Here is an 18,914-nt window from a genome sequence, read left to right as displayed (position 1 = left end):
CTGCGCTGGGTTTTTTTCAACCTTGAGCTTCCAAGGATGGATGGAAATTCAAGAAATCCCTGAAAAAGTCAATGCAACTTGAATTTAAAGAACGTTTTTTTGTCTTTCTGTCGTTTTACTTGCACTTTTTTGAGTTAAAATAAGAATACAGAGCCTCAATCTCTGTGTTTTCTTGTAACTACAGTAGGAAGAGTTAGGGTTTGTCTTCCTAAACCGACCATATGGATCATGGAGCCAGTTGGAAATAACTCACGGCACAGTAGGAGCCCACGATGTTTCCTCCTTCAAGGTTTAAAAACAAGCAGAGACTCGCAACTTTTCAGTATTAACACAATTTATAGCAAAGTAACTCGGAGCAGATGACGAATCTGAGTGTTTTTTTGGGGGAAAAGTTGCAGCTAATTCATCTTCGGCTACAACAATCACACAAATCTTCTCTTCCACGTTTTTCTTGTTTGCAGATCACCAGACTAAAGATCGACCGCAACCCCTTCGCCAAAGGTTTCCGGGACTCTGGCAGAAACAGGTAGAGTGTCCCTCGTCATCGTCGCAGCAACAACAGCAGCAGCAGCAGCAGCAGCATCTGTTTACCAACTGAGCAGCCACACAATACGGCCTGTCACAGTCGTTTCCATGCTGCACCACAAAAATCGCATCCTTTTTTTTTTCATGCACCATCTTTAATATGGAAATAACCCTCTGAAGATAGGACTTAGTACCAGATGCCGCTCTATATAAAAACAGCTGTTCAGTCGGGTGCCAAGAGGAACAGTTCAGATCTGCAGCGCAGAGACGCAGAGTGATTGGTCGACCGCTCTTTATCTCTCTTTATCTATTTGTCACTGTCTCGTTCGTGTCGTTAAAAGCTCATGAAGTCTCAACGTGCAAAAGAATACATAAATTAAATCTGGAAAATATATTAGTGCTGTCAGTTCATTCACATATTTAATCTCAATTAAGCACAAACTACGCGCACGTTTTTCATTTCTTTCAAATCGGACCGTAAAGGGACATTTTTTCATGTGTTTAATAATAGACAAATATGCTGCTGTGTGTCAATTTAACTTTATTGTACATGACCCAGAAACAATGAGAAATATTACCCAGAAACCCTCAAAGGCCTCACTTCATGTGGCATCAACAACACGATCAAATAACGACATGACGGCCCCATGTGAGTGGTAACTGTTAGCAGAGGCAGAGTCATTTCAGGCCACTGATTCAAACAACAGGTCAAAGGTCAAATTAACAGGATATGCGTTAATTTGCTTCAACTGATTAAATGATGTGGCGTTTAAAGGAATAGGCATTTATGTGTCATTATCACATGAACTTTTACAGCCTGAAGATATTTAAATGAATCGCTAGATTAGCGTCAAATTCAGCGCGTGTGTTGTTCTTTATCAGGTCACGTCATGCTCTGTAATTATTTACCTCAGTGTAGTTTAGTGGTGTAACGTGACGACTGAAGCCCGTAGATAACAGATATAACATCACTTCACTCTCAACAACCTCAACTGAGACGTAGCAGGAGCAGAAACACATCTGCCACGTGAAGTCTCCGACCGTCACTGCAAAAACTCAAACATCTTACCAAGAATATTTGTCTTATTTCTAGTCAAAATGTCATTTCTAGTCAAAACAAATCTCTTTATACTTAGAATAAGAAACATCACATAAAAAGTAGCTTGTTTTTAGACAGTTTTTACTTCTTTCAAGCCTATTTTCACTTGAAATAAGTAGAAAAATCTGATAGTGGAGTTTTTCTTCCTTATTACAAGCACAAAAAACTTTCACTGGCAGATTATTCTACTTATTTCAAATGAATATTTGTTTGAAATGAGTGAAAATTATCTAAAAACAACTTAATTTTTAAGGTGATGAGTCTTTTTTTAAGTGGAAAGAGATTCGTTTTGACTAGAAATTAGACATTTTGACAAGAAAAAGGACAAATATTCTTGCAGTGTAGATAACAGATACAGTACAACATCACTTCACTCTCAGCAACCTTCACTGAGACGTAGCAGGAGCAGAAACACATCTGCCACGTGGAGTCTCTGACCTTTAATCTCACCTGCGTCAGCCACTTTTTCCTCATGATGTAAATATTCAGTGTGATTTGTTGATGTTTTGTGTGTGTGTGTGTGTGTGTGTGTGTCCACTGCGTCCACACCGAGCTCTTGAGTCTCGACTGCTTATGAGCTCGTGTCGCGTCTCCGTCCTGTCGCTCTCTCTCTCCCGTAGGTTAAAAGTCGTCTGTCTGAACAATATTTTTTTTTCCGACGGTCACATAAAACCATAAAAAAGTATTTCAACACGTAGTTAGGACCTGCTAGAGCCTGAAATATACCGTAGTCGTAAAACGCAGTGGGAACAATGGTTAAATGTGATTTAGTTTATTTTAACCTAGACATAGTCTAGACATCTTTTGACCTGCAAAGCACCGAATCCGCTCTCACTCTCGCAGGGTCATTAACACTCCGACTGAAGTCATGGCTTTTCATTACACAGTCCCACACTCTGTGCCACTCAGGAAACATCGCACACTTTCAGGCGGCTTTCGAAAGAACCCCGGCTCTTTGGGACGTGCCAACTCTCACACATACACACAGTCAGACACGCATACATACAGGTAATACTCAGAAAATTAGAATATCGTGAAAAAGTTCATTCACTTCCCCATGATTGCGAACTGTACTGAACCAGACAGAGAGCTTTTAAAGGCTCAGGAACCCTTTGCAGGTGTTTTGGATTAATTGGCTGACAATTTGAGCTACAACATTGAACTTTTTCACGATATTCAAATGTTTTGAGATTCTGATTTTGGGGTTTTCATAAGCTGTAAGCCATAATAATCAAAATTCTAACAAATAAAAGCTTGAAATATCTTGCAATGCCTGTTATGAGTCTAAATAATATATTCATTTCACCTTTTAAGTTGAATTACTTAAATGAATGAACGTTTTCACGATATTCTAATTTTCTGAGTATTACCTGTACATACACACAGACACGCAACACTCAGGCGGGAGCAGAGAGGATGTAGCCGAGTGTTTGCGGTGTCAACGTGCGACAGTAAACAGCTGCCGGTCTGACTGGTCCGATCGCTCTGTCCTCTGTCAGCAGTTGCATCAGCTGTGATGATGATGATGATGTCAGAGAGGAGGAGGAGGAGCAGCTCTCCCATTGGCTGCTGTGCTGACACTGTCGAGTCAAAATCTCAACGTTGCTCATCTCGATGAAGCGTCTTGACCGAGCGAACGACGACGTTTAGGAAATACTGTATGTTTGATTCGGTCAGGAAAGACAAACCCTCGCTTTCTCTCAGGGGCGCTCGTCTTTTATCGAGTTTCCCCCTCTTCCTCTTTTCCTTCGATTCCTCTCAGTTTCTGAATTATCATATATAACGTTAGTGGAGGGGAGGGAGAGGACGGGGCGGGAGTGTACTGAACCGCACATGAAAGCAGCCCCCTCATCTGGTCTGCATTATTGGCACACAGATATTTGAGACATCTTTTTTCATTTTTCAAACAATAGACTGTTTGATTTATGAAGTGGCATTAGAATTTCATTGCAGAAAAGCTACAGATGAAAAGATAACGGAGGATGAGATATTTGTCCGTGGAGAGAGAAAATGAAGTTACTCTCACGTAGCGCTGCCGGTTACCTCCCTCCCTCCCTCCCTCCCCCCCTCGGCCCCGTGGGGATTCAGACTCTGTCACCTTAAAGAACCTCCCTGAGCCGCGCAAAAATCTTCAGATTTCACGCCGTTTGTCTTTGATTAGTCATGAATATTGTTAGCGAGCTGCAGCTCTGACCTTTGTCCTTTCCTCTGCTGCCGTTGCATTATTATTCAGAGGGTGTAATTGGTCACATACAGTCAGGTCAGGGCGGATGAGGGCGTGTGCTCTGCATGAAATATCACCGGAGATTCAGCCGTTTGTACCTTTTTTAGACTTCGCACCACAGCTGCAACTTTAAATTTATTCTCCTTCCATGTGGCTCAGATCTTTTCTTTATTAGTTTTTTTTTTTTCATGCACAGATATCAATAACAAGTACAAATGACAGTGGAGTTAATGGTGTTCTGTGGTTATCTATTACAAACCCCCCCACTCACACACCACCCACACCAGTTCTTTCCAGTTCCTCCTCCTTCCCCTCCTGGAGGTCGTCCCTCTTCCCCCCTATACGCTGCCACTCAAGACTCTCATTCACACACATGCACAACAGGACAGAGAGGGGGAATATAGAAGAAGTATATGAATAATAAAAGACAGAAAAAATGGGGTTAAATAAATTGTTATGACGGGTGCAATAGAAATAATGATTATAATAATACATTTTATTTGTAAGCGCTTTTACAGATGCTCAAAGACACTTTACACTTTAAAAATCATAAAATAGAGCAAAGTCAGAGTGAGATACAGTTAAAAACAACAATAAAACAGTATAAAACACACAAAAGTATATATTAAAAGCTCATTTAAAAAGGTGAGTTTGAGCATGGTCTTGAATGTTGGGAGGTGTGTGCAGATACGGATAGAATAGAATAAAACAAAATTCTGCGGAGGTTCAGTCTAACCAGACAAGTATTTCTAAGATAATGATGATAAAAGATAATGTGCTTTATAGTAAATTAAAACTACACAAAGAAATAAAAATGGTACAAATCAGAAAAACAAGACCCACTCTGACATTTAAAACAACATGCTGCCTTTCAGACTTATTTCTCGATTGATTTAGATCAAGTGTCAGTATCAATATCAGTTTAATAAACGTGTGATCAGCTCCCGTGTGCAGCGAGTTGAACATCATTTGTTTTTTCACTTTAACGAGGAAGTCACATCACGTTTTATAAACACGGTTCCTTATGAGAAGCTGCGTTAATGGAGAAAACATGGAGACATGTGATCAAACAGGAGCCAAATGCTGAGAAGGAGGAAAAATGATGAAAATGAGTTTATTTCATCTTTATTTCAGCTTCTCGTTCTGATTCACATCACAGGTGTTACGAGGAATCTGAACGCCAAACCACTTTGTTTTGCAGTCATATGTTGTACGCTGTGTTTATAATCAAATTTCCGTTTAGGTTTTCAAAAAAGAAAAATAAAGTTAGATGAAACATTTTTCACCCTGACAGCAGCACATGAGTTTTGCATCTGTGTGTAATTCACCAAAATATCATATTAATACTAAATATTTAAAGTTGGAAGTCCTTTGGATCAAGGCTCTAATTGAAAGTGCAGCTTGGTGGATTTGAACAATGAAACATTGTGCAACATTATAGGTTATAGTGGCCATAAAGGTTAAGAGTCAAAGTTTAAACTACAGTAAGAAGAAATACAAAAAACTTAACAAAAAAATAGAAAACAAATGTCTTAGTTCAGTGACAACAGGCATTTGACCAGTTCAACAAAATGAAAAATAAAACGATATTTTCATACTAAAATAAAAAATCTGCAGCCTCAAAACAGCTCAAATGTTGCTCGACAACAGTTTATCTTGGATAGGAGATTATTTCAGGTCCACCATCCCTTTGCAAAAACAAAAAAACAAAAGTAGCAACAGCATGAAATAGAAAAGGTGATTGAAACAAGGTCATTAAACTGGTGGTAAAACATCAGGTTGTCCTGATGTACGGTGGCCCTGAGAGGTCAATGCAACTTGACAGGAAACACATGCAAATACACAAACATGATGCAAATTCAGAAAACATCTTCAGTCTGACAACACACAAGGTGCAAGAAAAAAAAATCACAGCATAATTTAAGTGTTTCTAGGGGACTTTGTTCATTTGCGTGTGTTTTGTGTCAAATTCAAGAAGATGTTTTCTGAATTTGCAGCATTTATATGTATGTATATGCATGTTTGGACTCTAAGGCCACCGTACAGACACGAGCTACATTAACAGTCACCAGAAAGAAAGAGAAAAAGAACAAGTGTGACTTTTCTTTGGGTTTTAACAGCAGCAGCAGCAGCAGGTCGACGCGTGCGGACGCAGCCTGTTTGCTGTGGAGCGTTACCAACCAACTCCACACTGAGGGGAAAATATTAATTAATAGAAAAGGGCAAAGCTGCGCTGCTAATTCTCAAATTAAGCACCGGCGTGTTTTTCTATTTTATTTTTATTAACAGCATCTTAATATAGAAGCCGTTACGATGGTGTCGTCACCTGCGTCTGCCGAGCCTTCGGCTTTACGGCCCGGCGGAGGGATACAGCTCATTTGTTGGGATTTGGTCCCACTGCAGACTAGTGATGGTATGAATGAGTGCAGTGATGGCGAGGGGCCGGGCTCGAGCCTGAGCCTGCATGGGCCCGGGCCGATTAGCGCGGCGCTGTAACGAGCCTGGGCCGCGGCCGGGGACCTGGTGGCCCTAAAACAACACGGGCAGCGTCGGCCGGCGCGGGGAAGTAAATCAAGCAGGAAGGAGAAACCGTGTTCAGAGTGGAGATGAAACGTCACCAGGATTTATGTGCTCTGTAAAAACTCGCTCCTTTTTTAATGGCTCCAGTTTCCTCCGAGCAGGACTCAGTTTCTCCCGCCCTCCCTCCTCTCTCTCTCTGACTCTCTCCATTTATTCAGATGCTCTCTCGCCCAGTCTGACTCATTTACCACCAACCCCTCTCTCTTTTTCTCTCTCTCTCTCCCATTCACACTCAAATATCCATGAGCATCACTTCCCGCTCTGTTCAAGTTAAGCTCCTCAATATTTTTGCTGTTACTCACTAATCCTGTCTCTGTCACACACACACACATACACACCTGTACCGGTCATATATTTTATGGCTGTTAATATAAAAATATTTTCATTTTCTTAGCACGTCCTCGGACACGGTCGGTGTTATAAAGCAGGCTCCACTTTATTAGATACACCTGTGCAGCCTGTTGTAGTTCATTACAACAGTTCTCTGCTCTCTTTCGCCTCATACCTCAGGTTTTTTGTTGTTGACATTGTTGGAAATGTGCAAAATGTGAATTGAACGTTTACTACTCGGGTCAGTTAAAGGTGCTGTTTTATTGGACCGCATTATAGAGAAGGTATAATATTAAAGTTCACCTCTGAATCCAGTGCCACAGTATGACCTCACTAGTGCTGAGACGTATAATTTAATTTAAACGTCCGTGAAAGCGTGAAAAGAACATTTACACACATACATTATAGAAATCACATGGCAGAAAATGTGTGTTAACTTCCATTATATTGATTATATTGTTGTTATAGGTCAAATGTGACAGTGAAACAACAGAACTGATGCACGACACATCATCACACCACAAGATGAACGAGTATCATCAGATTAGAAATGACGCCGTCTACATCGTTGCATGAAAGAATTAGATGAATATCAGTGTAGATTTTTAATTTTTCAATGAAGAACATCACAATAAAATCTTATTATCAGCCTAAATCCAAATCAATCTACATCTAAATCTGTCTTTCTCTCTCTCTATCAGGACCGGCCTGGAGGCGATCATGGAGACTTATGCTTTCTGGAGACCTCCTGTCAGGACCCTCACGTTTGAAGACTTCACCAACATGCAGAAACAGCAAGGTGAGTCAAATCTAACAGGAAAGAACAACAAACGACATCTTAACGCATAATTAAACAAAGTTCGGGGGTCAGATCTTTTACCTCCAGAGTAGAAACTTGTCTCTGTGACTCAACAGTGTCTTACTGTTGAATCTCTGTTTTATTTTGAAAGGACGGACATTTCACAGTCACTTATTTGACCCGCGTGTGACCTCAGATATGAACGCAGCATTGCTAACACCATTTCTCAGGGATGTTAAGATGCTTCTTTATGGTAGAAGTATGAAGTATGTATGATATCTTGCTGACAGTCACCCGACAGACACGTAACGTTGAAGCCCACCGGCCATGCACTGATCGGCCTTTTTCCCCCTCCTCAGCAAAACTCATATGGTAAAATCTTCATTCCTGAGCCGAAGCACAAGCTGCTCTAGTAAACGAAGGAACTAATGTAAACTCATGATACTTCAGAATCTTTTCCATTGAACAGTGAAATCAAACTGTAGGCTACTCCTCATTTTTCCTCCTTAGAGGTCACTTCAGCGTCCACCATCCTTCTCAATTCATTGTTTTCCTCATTTCGATGAAAGATAAAAATCATCCAATTTGAGACAGAGGAGCAGGAGTTGAGGTAATAACGATCCAGGAGGAACGTGCGGCGGTAATTAGCGTGACTTTGGTGCATGTGTGCTGTCCCAACCTGAACTCTCCCTCTTGCATATTTTCCTTGAATATCTCACCACACACTACATCAGCTACGGTTGTCCTTCATTTGAGCTTGGCCATACGCGGCTGCTGCTGCTCCTCTGGCAGGTCGGGCCCCGCGTCTGCTGAACTTTTCACATCTCGCTCGAGCCCTTGAAAATAAAATCGTTAAACAAAGCCTGTGGCTTTTGGACGGCTCCAGCGACACGAGTCAGCGTCAGCCGGGCCACCTCCCTTTGTGTCGGCTCCAGCGCCGGCACGAGGTCTTAGTCATGGCTCATATCAAGGGCCCTCGCTCACTCGCTTGCTCTGTGTTTCCTCGCTGACCCCTCTCTCTGTCTCTGCCGGTCAGCTCTGGAGGTCAGCATGACGTGACGCTCCCGTCTGAGGAGGCGGACATGTGTTTGTTATCATTAAACTCCTCCAAAGTGATTAGGATTTAATTAAAGTCCTTGCACTGCCAGCGAACCCATGTGTCACCCCTGCGCGGACGCCGTGGCGTACGTGCGCAGTGTGAACAACCTCTTTTTCCCCCTTTAGCTAATCAACTCTTCCACTGAAGCACCTTGAGGAGAAAACATGACATCACCAAACTATCATCCTCTTTCTTTTTTTCCCTCATACATGTCTTTCTTCCTTCCTCTTTCTCTCTCTCTCTTTCTTTCTCTCTTTCTCTCCCACCCCTCACCCCCCACCTCATCTCATCTCCCCCACCAGTGCAATATTATCGAAGGCATATGGTGCAAAATCAGAACCCCAGCCAAGCGAGTCCTGGATTATTTAGTTATGCCTCCTCCTCATTCTGGTTTCAAACTGAATTTCTCCAACAGCAAGATGAACCCCGGCCAAAGTCTCATTAATAGAGAAATATGCGATTGATATCCCACAGCTATCATTTCACTATGAAAGGCTTGACTTAGTGGATACACTTTGTGCCAACCCTTTTTTTTTTTTCCTCTGCGATGGAGCTCTATACATATTCCCTCCTCTTTTCCCCCTCTGGGCTCTAAAGTACATGTCTAAACTGCTTGTGGCTTTTTATGGAGGGAGGGACTGTTGACCAGACATGGTCAAAACTGAATCCATATTTATCCCCACATACCAGCGCTATATATTTTATGATATGGGTTCATGGGTTTTTTTGTTTTTTTGCAGGTTCAAAGAGTGGCCTGCAATTAGTCTAAGGGGTCGCAGTTTTAAAAAAAAAAAAAAAAGGAAAAAAGAAAGGTCCATGTGGATCTACGAGGTCATTTATTACATTGGCAGCAGGTGAATTCATAATGTAGTTTACTGCTTAGTTTATTAGTCTGACTGGATGCATGTGGACCACTGGGAAGTTCTCCCATTAACAATTACTACTGCGTCGTACTCCTGCCTGGATTTAGGTCGAAAGAAAGAATTGGATTTGAAGATACTACGTCCTGACCCTTTAATATATTCTGTGCATATAGAAGAAAGAAGAAAAAAAATCAGTCTCTTTCCACATTCCAACACTTTTCCTCCTCCTGCCGCACTGCCACAGGGTGGAAAGGATGTGGACGTCTGGAAAGGAGAGACTAATACTAATACCTCCCCACAGGGAAATCCTGTTTGTTTCTTGCTACCCTCCACAGGGAGGTCAAAGTGAGACAGGCAGGGATTCATGTCACTTTCCCATCATATCGAATTTTTCCAAAGTGGGGGGAAAGGGGGAAAAAAACTGAAAAAAAAAGGTTTGTGGGTGTATGATAAAAAATGGCACCTCTTTTAGGTGTTTTACGTTATGTAAATAAACAGGAAGATCGTATAACTTATGTTAATTCTAATAATAAACTAAAAAAAAAAGAAAAAAAGGAGCCACACATGTGTTTGGTTTGTTTATGGTTGAGTAAAATAAGTGAACAACTACAGTGTGATTTATGATGATCCACGGTGAATACTTGAATGGAGCAGAAAGTATTTTAACCGTTATATGGAGCTGCTCTTGGACCCGTCTCCTCACTAAGATAAAAGCGCCTATAAAACGCCACCGTATTTCATTCCTTGTCTGTTCTGTGTATTTGTGTTTTCCAGGTGGGAGCACCGGCACGTCGCCCACCACCTCCAGCACGGGAACCCCCTCCCCCTCGGGCGCCGCTCACCTCCTGTCCCCTTCCTGCTCCCCCACCACCTTCCACCTCGCCCCCAACACCTTCAACGTGGGCTGCAGGGAGAGCCAGCTCTGCAACCTGGGCCTGTCCGAGTACCCGGCGTGCGCCCGCAGCAACATGGCGGCGCTGCAGGCGGGCTACGGCGGCCTGGCCGACGGCTCCTACGGACGGCTGCAGGCCGCGGGGGGCGGCGTGGCCTCCGCTCAGCCCTCCGAGTCCTTCCTGCCGCAGAGGACTTCCTCCCTGATCGCCGCCGGGATGCAGGGCGGCTCTCACGCCGGCTCCCACGGCGGCGGCGGCGGTGGCGGCGGCGGCCCCGGGGGCAAGATGGACGCCTACAGCGGTCAGCTCGGCTCCTTCCCGGCCTCGCAGCTGCAGTACGTGATGCAGGCCGGGGGGAGCTCCAGCGCCGCCTCGTCCGCCGCCTCGTCCGGGTCCTCGCCGGCGTCCTCCGCCCACATGTTCGGCGGGAGCCACCACCACGTGCAGCAGGGCTCCTACGCCAACGCCTTCTCCCTGCACAACCCTTACAACCTGTACGGATACAACTTCCCCACCTCTCCTCGCCTGGCCGCCAGCCCCGAGAAGCCGCAGGGAGGCCTGCTCTGCTCCTCCTCCCCCGCCGGGGCCTTCGCCGAGCGCCAGTACCTGTCCAACGGAAGTATGGACGCCATGCACATGATCGGCAACACCGGCGGCGGCCAGCAGGGCGGCGGCGGCTCCTGCGACGGCCGCCAGTACGGCTCGTCCTCTCAGATGTCCATGCACATGGTGTAGAAAACTCTCCTCTCGAAGTCTCTTAAGGCTGAAAAGCAAAATCTCTCTGACGTATGAACCCGGTTTGACGTACTGAGTTACAAAACAAAAACCTTTCAGAAAAGGACTTCATCTCATGTTTTTGTTTTTTAAAAGACTCTCACTCACCACTTAGGCTACACAGCAGTAATAGAGGGAGTCCAAGTATTATTAAGTTATCTATGCATTAAAGAATTGGGACAGCAACTTGACTCTCTTTACTGTTTACGAGAGGAAGGAAACAACAAACTCAGATCAGTGTGAGGAGGAAGAAGAGGAGGAGGAAGAGGAGGAAGAGGAAGAGGAGCCCACGTGCTCCGGTTCAGGAAGGATTGTCAGTTGTGAATATGTAGTGGTGCAATAGTAGCAAACAGCCTCTTCAAAGTGACTCATCCTTGATGTTTTTTGGTGTTGGGCGACGAGGACTCGGCGGCTCGAAGGCGATCAGGTCACGACGTCGTCCCTGTAACCAAAGAATCTTCACTGTGATCCAGAAGTTTTTCACTCCACGCAGCACTTGTCGTGTTGTTGTATCTTCGTTTTTTAGAAAGAAGGCGGCGGTGGGGTCTGAAGTTCTGGCTGCAGAATGAAAGGAACAACTGGACGAGATCAGTGTGTGACTCACCGCTCTACATATATACGCTGGGGAGTCTGTGTGTGTGTGTGTGTGTGGTGGAGCGTCTGGGCGCTGGGTGGACACAACACAACAACACAACACAACACAACGACACGTGGACGCAGTCGGTCAAGAGGAGCGCAGGCCAGGTCATCTGAGGTGCTCTCACACGGACGCGAGGGCTCAGGACTCTTACCACACAACTTCAACCTGTTCTCCTCATGGACTGGGATGGCTTCACTATTTTTGAGTGGATTATGTTTTTAAGCATATATATAAATAAGATGGCAAATGCAATCAATAACATAAGCTTAAAGGTTGTCGTGTGAGAAGTTATAAAAAAAAAAAAAGAAGAAGCAATAGCAGAACAGAGTAATTAAAGTATGTTTTGGTGTGTTGTAGAGATGTGTATTTAAGTGCTGATGAGCAATATAACAATTTTACAGGCCGATCTGTTATGAAAAATGTGTGGGAGAAAAAAAAAAGGGGAAATAGCAAATTAATTCTTTTTTTTTTTTCTTTTTCCTTTGGAGGCATTTTGAAAAAATGTAAATACAGGTGCCAAGCACGTAAAAAAGCTCAATAAACGTTTTAATTCATGTACATCGTTTTGATTTTTCTCTTCATTAGCAGTAGGTTTTCATAGTGAACCTGATATTTAAGACAATTATTCTGCAAAAATGAGGAACATACTGTGTCAGAGGAGCAGGCAGCGATGTTTTTATTTGTAATTCGCCATGGAGAAAATTTCCCCCAGAACTCCAATGAAACAGGAGTTGCTTATACTGAAACCGTTTGGAGCGCATAAAGCAATACAAATTATAGTGTTTACAGTAGGTAATCAACAAAATAAGGTACCGGATATTCTATATTTCACAGTTATTTTATAATTAGATTTTTGGAAATAAACTGATAAACGATTCTTTTACAAACACACATGATGCCTCCTGGAGCAGCAGCAGAGTGAGAGTTTTTTAAAGCAGCTCCCCCGGGCTAAAACAAATGACATGATTATTAATCACACAAGAAAAGTGCTCTCCACTTATAAAACACACACACATCTGCTCTCCTCCACATCACAGACATGGGCTTCAAACGCTGACGTAATGCATCGATCATAAACCAAACTGGAGGAAAAAGACCCCAAAAAAAGAGAAAGAGAAAGAAAGAGAGAGAGAGAGGGGCAAACTTTTCCCCTGCTGGTTCTGTTTATTACAAGAATGAAGAATTAAGCTCTGGTGCCAACTGCACTCAGCTGCCCTGCTGTTGTGCTCGATGCACATAAATATGGCACCTGTTTAAAGAGACAGAGAAATCCCCCTGTAATCACTAGAGGAGGGGAAAAAAAAAAACATGCAGAGTTTAGGATCATTCCTGCAGCTTTGTGGTTCCCCCTCTTGTTACACAGGAACAGACTCGGGGGGATTTAGCCGGGGGCCAATCAGCATCCATTACACGGATGTCTTCTGACCGGCTCTCCCCAATCACTTCCTATCATGTGTACGGCCCCAGCCATGAAATATCATATCTGAACCATCATAAGAAAATGAAGGGGAGGGAGGGGGGATTGGGGGGGTTGCAGGACCGTGGAGACAACGGCCCAGTATTGGAAACACCTGTTTTTCCAGAGCATGACTTCAAATAATGAGCCGGGTGATGTACCGGAGAGAAGCGCATGATTTCATAATTTGGCTCCGCTCCATCTATCTGGACATTATTTTCAATAATTATTCACATTATTTGTCTGATATACACCCCCCCCCCTCTCTCTCTCTTGTTCCAGCAGCATTCAAAATCACCCCCCTCTTTTTTTACCCCCCCTCCGCCCGTCTTCACTGCAAATTTACTTCAGGCCCTGTTAAATTAGGAGATGTATTTGTAAAGAGGAGCAGTGCAGAGCAGCGGCATGACATAATGCACTGCAGGTCTGTTTTTATACCGTAAACTATCCATCAGGTCCCTAAGTGGAAAAGAATGGCCGGGGCTTGAGTAACAGTAACAGCCACTCTCTGCCTTTCATCGTGGCGTCTTTCATTAGAAACAAAATATGCAAACGATCCCATTGACTGATTAATGGCAGAGTGAGGCCGGCTCGCCATGCATGAAAAAAAAAACATGAAACTGGAACAATTGGGAGATACAGGACCGGGGTTATTTTAACGAGACCCTCTGACAGAGATGAGAGGGGATCTGGTGCCTAATCTGCGGCTTTGAGCCCGTTCTGAGTGACAGCACGCTGACTGGAGGGTATCCCATAATCCAACCCCCCCTGTTTCAGCCATTGATCTCTCTCTCCGAACACATTTTGGACATTTTAACAGACCCAGAATGGCCCTCTGGGGAACTCTACTGGATGCACGTCCAGCAGCCCAGGGGGGCAGCGGGAGCAGGGGAGGGTGGTTGTGGGGGGGTTTAGTGGCCATATGCAAAAGAGAGAGGAAAAAAAAAAACACTGCTTTAATTTGTTGGATGTGAGCGTCTGGTTTTGATACGAGCAGAGTGTGAGTTTATATGAGACACTCCAATCAGGAATTCCTGGTAAACTATTGCCCTCTTGTGTTTATTCCTCTCTTATGCTTGAGATTCCTCAGCCCGACTCATCTTCACTGTAAATTATTGCTGACAGGAGACGTGGACCCACTTCTCTGAGGTGTTACACTGCGCCTGACAAGTGTATTGAAGCACTAAATCACTGCTCTTTCACAAAGGGCTTTCACATACCTTCAGCCGCCCTTACTCCAGCGTATGTGTGTGTGTGCGTGTTTTTCTCCTTCAGAGAACATCTTGAAGCTGTTTAAGGATTGATAAAGTCATGATATAGATGTCAAGCTAAGAAAAAGAAACATACAGACTCTGGTGATGTGGCCTGTGTTTTTGCAGCCACAGTAACGCGGATCTCTGAAGCCAGAAGAAGTGGAGTTAATTATCTCATCTGACAGAAAATATATAAAATCTTATCATCGCAGTCTATCATAGAGACTCCCTCTTATGACTTAAACTGTTTTTATTCGAATAAAAGCTGGTTTTGAAAAGGAGGAAACACTCAGGATCAGTGACGCAGGCCTTTGAACCAAAGTAACAGAAACCGAGCTTTTGATCTTTGCTCATGTTTTGAGAAGGAGTCTGTGGCTGGGATTCACTTCTGTCTGATGATTATTGACAACATTATAACACCAGAAACATGTTTTTATCCAATAATCGCATTAAGACAGTATGTAGTGCTGCGATCCCACTAATATTAATGACACTGTCTTGCTCGTGACATGATTGTTGCACAAGAAAGATGAAAAAAAAGGATCATTTTGGCCAGAATAGTGAGTCAAAGTCATGATAACGATCTAATGTTGTCTTCACCTCAGTTCAAAGTCTTATTATCTTACAGGGTCAAGAGTAAAATCAGTGTACCAGAATGCATTGCAGTGCTGTTGGTGGTTTTTGGGGGGATTAAAACATTCAGCTTCTGTTGATGTTGTCACGTAACAAACATGATCAATAAACCACAAACTCGTTCCCTCACAGACTCACATGGAAAAGTTTCTCCTCATTGTTGGAAAAATTCTCATCACAGACAAAAACATTTAGAAAAAAAGAAAAGAAAAGGAGAATCTGTAAAACTTTTGTTCCTCTCTACATACGGTTGTCACATTCCCTGTTTTTTTCCCCTCTCTCTCTGTCTCTGAATGGAAGAAAGATGGACAGTCGAGGAAAAGTAAATTTACAACAGATTTGCAATTGACAGATGAGTGGAAGAGCAGAAAAGGAGATCTGGAGACAGCTTCACAGCTTCCTGGATGCAGGAAATCTCCTGCACCCCTCAGTCTCCAAAAGTGGGTAAAAAAAAAACCCACACATGTAGAACAAAAACTATAAACACAAGAGGAAAAATCGAGTGCATTGTCTTTAAGGAAACAATTAATGATGTGTGATGTTTGCAGAGAACATGGTGACTTTGACCTAATGTACTGAATCATTACAGTAATTACAGCATATGGTGTGTTGACTTGTATTCATAACAGATTGTATCATATAAATCTGATATTTAATCTTATAAAATGTTGTAAGAATTGTTTTCTCTCATGTTTAAATGCATATTAATGAACATACAATTAATACAGGATTTGTTGTAAATACACCAGATTTAGCACAATGGCTAATTTCCATCCGTAGTCCCAGTGGTCCCTACTCCACAGACATAAAACCAATGTTACAGACATTAAAAACAGTACAATATCACATGCAAATACAATACAAACAACAATTGCAATTAAATAAAACAGTGCTAACAAGGTATAGCTACCCAAAAGTGCTAGATTTTAAAGCGCTTACAAGGCAGTGTCTATCATAAAGTATTCCTATTCTTAAAGATACACAGTATAGAAAAAGTAATGTAATATATGCAGTATGGACACTTTTCTGTCTGCTTTGTTTTTATTACATTTCTCCACAGTCAAGACAAAAAAGAAAGATCTCCTCACTTAGAAACCTCTTTATATCTTGACTTAAATTTTAAATAGTTATTAGCGTTAAGGAAACCACTTTTGCTCACAGCATGTGTTTGTAATGATGTAAGTATCACTGCCTACAAAGGCCTTGTTATGACTACACTGGTTCCCTTATATCCAACCATAATTCTAGCCTGTAAATGCCAAACCTCAGCCTGTGTCCTCTATTAAAGACATCCCCTTAATCTAAATCCTCCATCTCAAAGTATAGAGACATGTTGTAGTACTGAGTGAGTGGTGATGCTCACTAACACACACACACACACACACATGAAAAAGGGGGAAATAAAACACACAAACATTTACACACTCTCTGAGAAAAGAGGCCTCAGTGATGGCATGCAGGTCAACAGGAAACCGTCTAAACGATTTTTTTCTCTTTCCAAAAGGAGGGAAAAGAGATGTTTGAGATACGATCGACCACCGCGGGCAGGTGGTTCTGATAAAACGTCCCGGCCCAGATGGAGACAGGCCCCGTCCCCAGGCTGTCCCGTGGTGCCGCGCCTCGCTGTGTACAAAGACACCCCGCTGAGAAGCCCCTGTGTCTTAAATGAGAGAGGTCCGGTGCTGCGTGGCAGTTTGCAGTCGGGTCCTCGGAGATCCAGCGTATAGTGTGACTGACTGGGCAGCTGACCTGGATATTGAGACCCCCGTGGAGGGTTGGTTTCAGAGTGTGAGAACCGGAGCGGTGGTGGTGGTGGTGGTGGTGGAGCAGTAGACGGATGTGGAGTAGTGAAGGTAGACTTTTTAGTGAGGTTGTGCTTAAACGTAGCTGATCGACGTAATAGTCGACTAATAAATGTCAAATATTTGCCGTGTTTAGTTACTCAGATGCGAAGATTTAATACTTTTCTTCGCTTTGCGTAATCAGAAACAGATTCTTATGGACAGTGGGCTACTGTAAGTTGAAAAGTTTATGTTGTTTTAGCTGTTATTTGTCTTGGTTAGAAATAACTGTTGCTTCAACAGCTTTTGAATATATCTTGATATGAAGCAGATCTGACCTCCTTAAAGAAATATACTGTTAAATAACTAAATATATCTTAGTGTAAACATATCTTTTGCCAGTTCAGCCTTTGACTTTTTGCAGGGATGTGAGTATCCAGGGTCCAACATGGGTCAGGGAACTCCCTCGAGGCTGAGACGAAGAGCAGGACACCCGGGGTGGACAGCTCATGGTGGGCGAGAGCCAGAGAGCTGAGGACCTTGGGCAGACTGCCTGAAAGGTTGGACCGAGACCGGAGGAAGGTGGTGGCGTCCAAAGTAGGTACAGCTGGTGACGGGGGTCCTGACAGGCCAGCAGGTGAAGCTGAAAACCACTGGACGCACTGGAGGTTGGAAAGTGAAGTGAAGCATCCAGCAGACACCTGACACAGCCAGGCAGTGTGTCGGGGAAATAAGGGTGGTCATTGACGATAACTCTGGGACTAAGGCTGGTTGTTGGTGCCTTATAGGAGCAAGTAGGTTGTCACAGCTGACACAGGACCAGGTTCAAGAAGAGGAAAGGGCTCAGAAATAACAAGGCTGGGATCCAGGAATGGGGCAAGACCAAACTGGGCCCTTATTCACAACCACACCTTTTGCTGTAACTGACAAATAACCTATATATATATATATATATACAGCTTTATCTCTGTGTTCTTGTCAGTCTCACCTGTTGCTTCTCCCACTCCCACAGCAGCATGTTGCCTGTTATCCCTCCTTGACCCTGAGTTAAAAGCATAGAAACACTGGAAACAAATTGATTAAATCAGTTCAATAGCCATCACCCTGGTTGGACTGTTCAACTTTCCCCACATGTGTTTTAAGTTTGTACATTGCACTAATCTGGTCCAGAGTGACTTTGTGCCTTTGTGCCAAAGCCCATTTGAGTCTTTGAAAATGTTTCAAATATTCATGTTCACTGAGAGAGCGCATAGTTTAATAATTGATATTAACACCATCCACTTGCATTGCATTGCATTGCATATTTACAAGCACTAATCATCTTATCAATATTGGACCGATGCTCTGCTGCCTCCTGGCTTCTACACCACAACAATGGCGGACTTTTTTCCCTCATTAATTTAGAAAAAAAAATCAATGAAGTTGGGATTATGCGCGTTTAGATACGAACTAATAAACGTAGCGTTAATATATTCGTAAATAATAAAAAAATATTACAAAAATGGTTTCCTGACGACGGTGATGACGAGTCGGGTCAGAGGTGACGTCAGGTCACGAGCGCCAAAGCTAAAAGCTGAAGCACAACAACAACGGCCGTATGAGAGAGAAACGTTTTTACACATCAAAGAAAAAGCAAACAAACTAACAAACTTTGGGGCTGTGGAGTCGCAAGGACAAGTGGAAACAAAGAACGGATATCAGATAATCAAAGTCGGAGGAAAAAAATCCATAACTACGTTGTGTTTTATCCATGGTTTAATCGTTTTTCAAAAAATCGGCTTGCTAGCATTAGCGTTAGCATGGAGGGCCGTTGCTAATGTCGCTAACGGTGCTAACGATGCTAACGATGCTAACCACCTGGAGGAGGAGCCCAGCGGACAACGCAGAGACCCACAACCTTGTGACAGCCACAGCCAGCTACCTGTTCAACCGACCCTCATCTTCATCTTCATGAGCCAGACACCG

The 18,914-nt window shown here is 43.3% G+C and overlaps 1 protein-coding gene across 1 annotated transcript in view; it reads left to right on the top strand.

Moving 5' to 3' along the window:
- The window catches only part of tbx15 (T-box transcription factor 15), a gene marked incomplete at its 3' end in the record, with an annotated part of 42,774 nt that extends 31,627 nt beyond the window's left edge, over positions 1-11,147 (top strand). Inside the window, exons 6-8 of the mRNA XM_083997157.1 lie at positions 462-526; positions 7,460-7,557; positions 10,294-11,147. Coding sequence (XP_083853283.1) covers positions 462-526; positions 7,460-7,557; positions 10,294-11,147 — 1,017 coding nt within the window. The remainder of the gene's footprint in view (positions 1-461; positions 527-7,459; positions 7,558-10,293) is intronic.
- Between the last annotated feature and the right edge of the window lie 7,767 nt (positions 11,148-18,914).

Source organism: Trachurus trachurus (genome assembly GCF_905171665.1).
Source record: "Trachurus trachurus genome assembly, chromosome: 21".
Classification (NCBI taxonomy): domain Eukaryota; kingdom Metazoa; phylum Chordata; class Actinopteri; order Carangiformes; family Carangidae; genus Trachurus; species Trachurus trachurus.
The sequence above is the reverse complement of the archived record's forward strand: the minus strand, read 5'-3'. Positions and strand labels throughout refer to the sequence as shown.